Raw genomic sequence first — 9187 nt, 5'->3', positions numbered from 1 at the left:
GGTATCGGTATCAATTATCGGCTACATGAGTTTTAAAATATCGGCATATCGGATATCGGCCAAAATCCCAATATCGTGGATCCCTAATTTTAATCATGTAAAGCACTTTGTATTGTCTTTGTACTGAATTGTGCTATACAAATAAATTTGTGGGGAGAAATAAATAAAAGTAGGAATAAATGAATAAATTAAAAGCAGAAATAAAGAAAAAATAAATAAATAAATAACTGTATAAATACACAAGGAAAAAAATACACTTATATACACACAGAGAAATCAAAACAAAATAAAAGTATAGTATAAATATATAAATATATTTATGCATTTCTTTTATATTTATTTAATTATACTGTTATATATTATGTGTGTATTCATTTATTTTCATATTTTTTATTTAGTCGTTTTTGGTCCCTCTTGGGCCAATGATGCTGCATTCGTTTGCAGCAATGCTCCACATTTAGCTTTGTGGGTCTTTCATGGGCCACATGATAGTAAGATGAACTTTTATTTAAATATTGTTCCTTAAAAAACACCAAATCCATTATGAAGTACCTCCAGTCCAATAAATAAAAGAGCAAATAAACAGGTTATCCTGTAGTTTTATTACATTTTTATATGCAGCAGCCATTCTGTAGCTGAATTTAAGGATCTAACTTCAGGAAGGCTCTGATGGTAACATAAGCCATCTATTAACAGAGTTTCTGTTAATGGAAAAATCTCAGTTGTTGTTGCAGTTGTTTTTGTTCTTTTATATTCCAGCCACAGGATGTTTCCTCAGCATTTCATTAATCTGAATCATGCAAATAACCTCCTACGTCTCCCTTAGAACTGCATATTCTGTTTATCTGTGTAGGCGGATTCAAGTGCTGTTCAGATCCTCAGAAATCCATCTGAACTAGAAAACAAAACTAGACTAATGATATCTCTGCTTTAAAAACAGTAAGTTTGTGTTAATTAATCATTTTGGAGGGTATTTTCTCCAAACTCTGACTCAATAAATAATGACACCAGTCATGAGCAGTACAACTGATGGGTCCGTACACCAAAGAAACTGTAAAGAAATTAGGTTTCAACTTCTATAGAACCGCTACTCTGAAACCATAGAAGCTTGGTTTTTATTTTATGAAATCTCGGTTTAAAAATATGATTTCATTTGAGAGCTGTTCTGGTTTAATTTTTTTTTTTTAATAAATCACATTCAAACCTTTGAGGTAATGACATGAAGTGATCACAAGTGTCGATATTGAGATGAGTGCGTAAATGAGGTTGAGAGTAAGAAGCTTCAAGTGGCACATGCAAATGTGAATCTAACAGAGCTAGAAAAAGAAAAATGATTGAAAGAGAGCTGACAGTTTCTTACCACTCTCTTGTATAGATCTCTGAAGTGCCTCTGCCAGTTCTCTGTCAGCGATCTCCTCTGGACGTGCTTCCTCGCGCCCCTCGGCGCCGTACGCCAGCCGGGCGCACTCGGGCAGCTCTGCCTCAGACAGGAAGCGGGTTTCGGTGCCCGTAGTGCCGATAACGAGCACGCTCTTCTTCAGGTCAATTGAACACTAGAAGGAGAAAAAACAAAAAAGTGTTCCCAAATGATCTGCAGAGGAATCTGAATAAATTATAATACCACTGATATAACTGCAAAAAAGTTTAAATCTGTCTTTTTTAGCAATTAATCTGTTTATGATTCTCTAACAGCTTAACGACACAAGCCTAAAAGTTCCACTATTCAAGTTAATCCATCCCATCAATGTTTTTGAGAGGCACCTAACATGATGCTGAGGATAGAATTGCTATATTAACCAAAGGTCTCCTAACCGTCGCCTGTGAGCTACCAGTAGCTCTCCAAAGGGTCAGTGATATAAAATATATAATTTGATTTGTTAGGCAATAAATTCTTTCCGAGTTTCAGCCAACCACAGTCTCCTGTCTCCTAATTTCCTCCCCTTACATGGATTACTTGCCAGTTAGCTGCCAAACATTTCTCGCTTGCACACAGACACAGTCTTAAATGCAGACTAAAGTGATCAGGAAAGATGGGAATAACAGCATCACAGTTCAATCAAAGAGAAGCAGAAAGCTGATTTCCAAGAAGAGTGGTGACTGGAGGTTTATTACACAAATGTGAACGAAAAGTGTGCTTTTCTCATCTGTGGAGCAGGCCCACTGATCTCTATTCACTGGATTGCTGATAGCCCGCTGGTAGTACGGAGTTGAATTGAAGCCACTGGCCGGCATAATAGTACTCCCTAGTTAGACCGGTCGCAATGTAAACAATATGTGCCCAACAGCATCGAACAATAACGTTCTCATTTTCAGGAGGGCTTAAGACTTTTAAAATAAAGCTAAATTCATCACTTTGACACACTCTTGCTGTTTCATAGCATAAGTAGATAACTTAACATATGATAAAAAAAAAAAATAGGCACATCACATTGCATAGTCATTGAAGTGCTAAATTGATGATGTACATGTAAAAGACATGTATTGATCACATTGTTATGGTAACTATGGTAACTAACTAACTAAATATTACATATGATTTCAAGATTTTACATCAAGACTGAAATACAAGCACATGTCCGGTAATGCTATAGTATTTTTCTTTTTATACATGAATGCTGGCATATACTTTTATGCTGTGTCTGTGAATGAGCCTTTAAAAATGTTTGAGTTATTTTTTCGTCAATATAACATGTTATATATTTCAGCACATGACTTTTTCAAATGAGAAATACAACAAACACTACGAAAACGATGGCGTCATCCACCTAATATAGAATTACTACATTGACATTTCAGGTAATTACTTTCTATTTATTCAACTTTCTATTTTCAAACATTAGACACAATGTCGATGTCTAACTCTGTTAATATCTTCGAGTCGGTCCGAGATAACCAGACTAATGTTATGCAACATAGTATACTATAGGATACATCGGAGTATATATGGATTTTCCTGGTTAGTACACCCACTGACTGTGAAATTACCTGTGAAATGTCTTCCCACAGCCGGCAAACTGCTTGTTTTTGCAGTCAAATGCTACATACGTAGGCTTTTTTACTGCGCATCTCTGTGGGAGTGGGGAGTACCAATATGGTGGCCGGTGGCTTCACTTTTGACGGGCAATCAGAATTCCAGTGAATAAATAGAAATCAGGGAGCTTTATAATCAGTTTTATAATCAAAGATTTCAGGCCTAGCTTTCACCAAAGCTAGGCCTGAAATCTTTGACAATAAAACCCCCAAAGGACAGCTAACTAAATGAGGTGATATTTAAAGTGGCATAAATGATGACTAAGCACAAAAAGCTGGTTACTGACATATTTTTTAAAGAAGCAACGACTGCTGTGCTGGAATCTATTCTGGAACCAAAGGAATAAAGCAGCGATTCTGTCTGCAGTTCGTCAGGTTGGACTAGTGTCCTATCTGAATGATGGGACACAGCTAGAACAGGCTGCCACTCGGGATTTATAACACACTTCAAAATGGATCCAAACTTACCTACTTTTCTAAAATACCACTGGTCTTTAAAAATCCATACCAAAACAAACCCGTATATTTATATGACCATGAGTCTATATGGCTGCTTTGTGACATGTGTGGCCCTCTTGCTCTTTTATTGTGGAAAAGGAAGATAAAAGGTTGGAGGCCCCTGAATTAGGCAAACCTTTTTAACAAATAATGTTAGGTATTATGCACTCAGAGGACACACCTGGTGTCTCTTCAGCATGTCCAGGCCGAGCAACATGTCCATTGGCTGATCCTCCAATATGGAGAAAGAACAAGGGAGAAAGTCCCCTTCGATTTGGACCTGAGCTGGAAGCAAGGAAAAGAAAAAAACACATTTTTAAATAGTTATTGTATTCCTCAATTCAAAAGCCAGATATCTGAAATGTAATAATCAGAGAGGGAGGATTACAAAATGTCACAATTAGCCTTTCTCTGCTAGAAAAGATATAAGCAAAAACAAAAAAACAAAAAAAACACCCAAAATGATTCTGGTTTTTAGTTTAATGTACAACATTTTAACGATTTGAACAGCTGTGCTTTTCAGAGGCCATCCTCAAACTAACCCAAGTGAACTCTTCCTATGATCTTCTGAGTGCCCACTCCCTTGGCGATCCCTGCCCAGCGCCGGTCCACTAATCGCATAATGTTGCAGCGCTCCGCACACGCTTGGCTCATGATGGTCATCTGTGCTCCTTAATGTGAAAAACAAAAAGAAAAGAAACATTAGAAAACAGGACTGAAGTAAGAAATCTAGGAGACAGAACAAAAATAATCTGAAAGTGCATCAAACATGCATAAAAATTGAAATTCCCTCAAGCGTTTTAATGTCTGGGAACCAAAGCCAAGTTATTTTTCTTATGTTGAAACTAACCACAGATCAGCCTTTGTAATTTTATTACCACTTCGTTTCTTGACCAAAAAACTTGTAGAAACTTTATCAGGCATCAGGATTTTATGTTCATTACCTGAGTCAACAAAAGCTTTCACAGGATGGCCATTGACTTTGCAGTTAATGTACAGCATAACCACCTGTCCAAAGCTTTCTGGGGCCTCCTCCATTGCAATTGTCATATTTTCCTCCACGTTGTGCTGCCTGGTATATGGGGCAGTGGGGGGAAAAAAATCAAAAATCAAAACATGCAGACTATGACTGAGCTGCGTCAGGGTTACAGGGATGTTTATTTTAATCCACTTGAGTGACTAGTTTACAATGTTTTCCTACCGGATATCCTCCTCAATCTTTGCCTGAGCTTCCAAATCAAACGGATCAGCTGTCAGGAGTCTGATTCTCTCTTGCTCTCTTTTGGCTCGATCCTGTTGTTGCTCCAGCAGCACTTTGGTAAAACGTTCTGGGGGAAAAAAAAAGGGATTTTATCAAGATTTTCTGCAATAGACCAGCTTAGAGTAGTACAGCATAATAAAGTGGAAGAAAATGATAGAGGGATTTTCTTTGTTTTGTCTGTATATCTTGTCACTTTATATCTATACTAGATATATAAAAATTATCAAATTAACAGCCTTGAATTAAATCAAATTAACATCAAGCCATTTCGATTCAGTCAATACAGCAATTGTCAACGCTGCACTCAACCTGGTCCTCAAACAAAAGAAAAAAAAATATTTTCTAAATAAAATTTTAAAAATCCTGTTGTAGTTTGTCATGTTAAGGGCATATCAAACATGTGGATGGTGTTCTGGTTTAAAGAAAAACCAAAATCAAACTTTCTGAACTTCAAAGATTCCAAATAATAGGAGCTTAATTAAACATCCATAAAGAGATTGCTGTGAAAATGTTAAGACATATAAAATCGATCCTGTTCCGCACATAAAATCAGCAGATTGCACGTTCTAGCATCAGTGGCCCTAAAAGAAAGATGAGGTTCAAAGCCATGGAGATATTAAACTGCTACTAACAAAAGCTTCTTTTATAAACATGCCAGATTATTTTATTTGTCTTTTCGTTTTGATTTAATAGTATAACAATTCTCTGCAGTCCTGCTGAATATCCAGGTGTTTTTTTTTCTGCGTTAATAATATTCTAGTAATTTCTAATAGTCCAAACATGTTTACATGTGCACAGAATCTTTCTCTCCTCCTGTATTGTACCAAAACCCCATTTGTTGTAACAATGACAGCAGATATCTTTCTGTGTCCATTTGCACCGGACTTTCAGAAGTTGTAAAAATGACACAAAAACTGCAGCAGCAGTTGAATTTCCGATTCAGAAAATCACTTTGCAAACGTGCAAAGTGATCCTCCACCTATGAATTTGCACAGTTTGGTCAATAAATTATGATCAGCATACTGATGAAAACAAAGAAGCAAAAGGTTTGCACATTCTGTCTGTTTAACTGCAATTGCAAATCCCTTTGAACCTTCTTTAGAGGTTTACTCTGCGCATAAAAACACATTTGCACCTGTTTTAAGATGCACAAACCTTCTGCAGCTCAAGTCCTTAGTGTTTAAATTAACTATGCATTGCACAATGCTGAAACATGGTGGAAGAGGCAGCATACTTTGGAGAGGCTGTTCTTTAGTAGGTAGGAAAGCTGGATTAAGATAAATGAAAGGGGAAAAAAAATAAAAGCAAACACATGCAGAATTTCCCAGTCAATACTCTAAGTGCAAATCTGTATTAGGATCTCAAATATTGCTATTGATCTGTGCTACCCATCAAATCTGACTTGTCTTTAGATAAACAAAGGTGGTACACAGACATCTCAAACATCTACAGCTGTAAATGCAGTAAAGGATGTTTCTGTATCATGATGAATAAAAATGGATGGTCCACTTGTTGGATTGTTTTTAAATATTAAAAACTGTACATCATTTTCATATTCTACTTTTCTAGTCTACTTTACAGATTGCAATAAATAATATTGAAGGTTTTGTTGGTAATGAGACTAAATATGGAAAAACATGAGGTTTTTATATTGCGTGCCTCTATAAACATCAAGGGCCAATAGGTTTTATTTCATCAATCTTAGTTCACCTAAATCTCCGCTCAGCAGGGCCTCAGCAAGTGGAGGGTTTCTCTCTTTGAGCAGAGAAAGCTCGTGTGGATTGGATAATAGCATCTGTTGTAGTAAGGCGGGGTTGTCCAAGCCCTGTGGCGAGGAACCGCGAAAGGCCATCGGCGTGGAAGGTTGTTCGGCACGCGGCGGTGGCGGCTGCTGCTGCTGCGGGGCTTGTTGCTGCAGCTGCGGGGCAGCATGCTGATTGGCTGAAGATGAGGTGCCAGGAACTGTTATGGATCTGAAGTCGATACGAGGCAGACCTGGTGAGAATAAAGAGAGAGAGGTTAGCCTTTTTCAATATACAGGGAGACGTTTGGTGTCCGTCTCCAGTGGTCATTGGGTGAGAGGTGGAGTTACCAGATCGTCACAAAAACAAGAAAAACAAGTAAGTGCAAGCTCACATTCTTTCCTTAGGATTCTGAGACGACAATAAACATAAAAGTCATGCTTTTGGATATTCTAAGAAGCTGAAATAACTGGCAAGAAATGGCATGAAAATAGATGCAGACAGACTGTGGGCAGGGATTCAAACTGGTGACCTTCTTTCTGCCATGCAATGAGTTAACAACCTTCTCAGCATCAAGACAAACTAACAAGACAGACAGCAGGCAGTTTACCTGGAAAGGCTGGTTGAGTTTGTGGAGGCCGTCTATCAGCTTGTCGAAGAACCACCACATCTCCATCCTTGACACCGTAAGTCCCCAAGGCACGGGTGGGGTCTTTGAGGGGCTGTTCTACATATGTGATCTGGGTAGAGCGAAAAATTCAGATTTTATTCTCGCTGCACTGGGAGAAGATTACATTCATTCTGGTTTAACGGTGTGCCATCTGATTTGATAAACAACCTTTTCCATTAACTGCAATGATAACTGAAATCTTTATCTTTTCCTGTAGATATAAACAGCCTATTTAAAATGCATCTTAAAATACACAGGGTATTACACAGGATTATCTTACCATGACATATATATCCTAGAGTGTTTGTAACACACCTTATGTAATATATGATATTTAAGCTCTATTATGCAATTAATAATAAAAAGAGATTAGGGTAGATTGGCAACAATGTGGTGTATCTAGAATAAAGTGTAAAATGTTGTCAATGTGCCGCTATTGTTTTCATTGTAAAAGAACTAGGAAAAAACTGTCTACTCTCCCAATACACAACTTAAAGAGACAGTTTTTTTGTTTTTTTTGTTCCCTTTCTCAAATAGGATTCAGAATTTGATCAATTACTTGAATTATCAATTTATGGAAAATCAGGATTTGGGCTTTCATAGTTCAGAATGACATAAGTTTGTTGCTTTTTATTCTTATACCTCTACTTATAACTTAAAATTTAGCTCAATGTTTTACAATAATTACTGCAAACATGCGGTGAATAACATTTTCACTGCAGTTCTTGTGGTTTCATTTTGTTTAATCCAGTAGAGGAATTATGGCGTCAAACTATGAACGTTTTTCTTATCTAATGAAATGAAAAAGAACATAGAAGTATTTTTGTTAAATTTTGCATTTATAGTGCATAATGGGAGGATAAACATGTTTTGATGCATTTCCCCCCCCAGCATTTGAGCTAATAAACACGGATAAAATCTGATCAAGCTAAGATCAGCTGATTTTAACCTTTAGCAAAGTAAATTATGAATCCTTAAAAGCCAGTGGATTGAATTAATTCTGCCATCAGTTTTTAAGGAACTTCTTTCCCCACTACAGTGTGAAAGCAAGTAAAGCAACTTCCATGTGAATAAATACACTAATAAAAAAGTTCTCTGACAGATGACATAATATTCTTGCACCTAGTATGTTTAGTTTTAAAGCTGAGGGTACAGTATTGAACAGAGACTGAACGCTGTTTTTAAAGTTACCCTACATCTTGATAAGCAGACAAATGTAGTTTTCAGTTAACTGCCCAACTAAATTCACAGTTATGTTTACTTGCGCCCTAAAAGCTGAAGCCGATCCGAAGTATGCAATTAAGTGGCCGAAACCCATGCCTAGAACTGTTTTCTTTGTCAATAACTTGTTTCACAACAGTTCAGACGTCAAAAATCAACAACACGATTTATGCTAGCTAGGCTAGCTATTAGCCGCGTTAGCTCCGTGGCTACATTCAGTCTTGCCTGGATTTCCCCAGCTGGGATTCCTGATTCCAGTTCACAAAGTGCTACAAAGTCCCTCAACTCCAGCTCTGGGGACACGTCGAGGGCAAACGTGGTTTCTGGGCGATCCCTCGGCGCGCAGAAAACGGTGACCAGCATCGTTTTTTGGAGCGGGGGGGCAGAAACAGGATCACTGGACAAACCCCTGTTCTTCTACCACAGAATGCGGTTAGTGTAGTTCCTTATGTCACCAAGTAAAAAGCACGACCAGCACGGAGGGCTTTCCTAAAACTTAAAATATGTATGTGAATACAAAGTACATTACAAATCGAAACTATTGTGAAATCGAAAGTCGGACACAGTTTGGACTCACTTGGTAAACGTCTGATGTGACAGTTTCTCTTTTAAGAACAACAAAATATCAAGTATTGCTCAGCAGTGCCGTATGATTTTCGGCATGTCGTACATCAGGAATTTCTTCATCTCTGCTTTTCGGGTTTTAAACGTTCCATGGTAATGTTCCAGCGCCACCTAGCGGATTCATATATATGAATATGAATA

General features: G+C 37.6%; 1 protein-coding gene across 2 annotated transcripts in view; it reads right to left on the bottom strand.

Moving 5' to 3' along the window:
• ddi2 (DNA damage inducible 1 homolog 2) overlaps window positions 1–9126 on the bottom strand; it is a 13667-nt gene extending 4541 nt beyond the window's left edge. Inside the window, exons 1-9 of one of the 2 annotated variants that reach the window (XM_015394663.1) lie at window positions 9000–9126; window positions 8648–8917; window positions 7142–7271; window positions 6500–6784; window positions 4730–4856; window positions 4473–4600; window positions 4071–4199; window positions 3710–3813; window positions 1361–1553 (exon numbers count right to left, since the gene is read on the bottom strand). In XM_015394663.1, coding sequence (XP_015250149.1) covers window positions 1361–1553; window positions 3710–3813; window positions 4071–4199; window positions 4473–4600; window positions 4730–4856; window positions 6500–6784; window positions 7142–7271; window positions 8648–8785 — 1234 coding nt within the window. In that variant the 5' untranslated portion in view covers window positions 8786–8917; window positions 9000–9126. Of the gene's footprint in view, window positions 1–1360; window positions 1554–3709; window positions 3814–4070; window positions 4200–4472; window positions 4601–4729; window positions 4857–6499; window positions 6785–7141; window positions 7272–8647; window positions 8918–8999 lie in introns of those variants that run through there. The other variant, XM_015394664.1, reaches the window with a different exon arrangement.
• Between the last annotated feature and the right edge of the window lie 61 nt (window positions 9127–9187).

This window comes from Cyprinodon variegatus, unplaced genomic scaffold, assembly GCF_000732505.1.
Source record: "Cyprinodon variegatus isolate N-32 unplaced genomic scaffold, C_variegatus-1.0 Scaffold702, whole genome shotgun sequence".
In the NCBI taxonomy this organism is placed as follows: Eukaryota; Metazoa; Chordata; class Actinopteri; order Cyprinodontiformes; family Cyprinodontidae; genus Cyprinodon; species Cyprinodon variegatus.
This window is presented reverse-complemented; position numbering and strand designations above follow the sequence as displayed.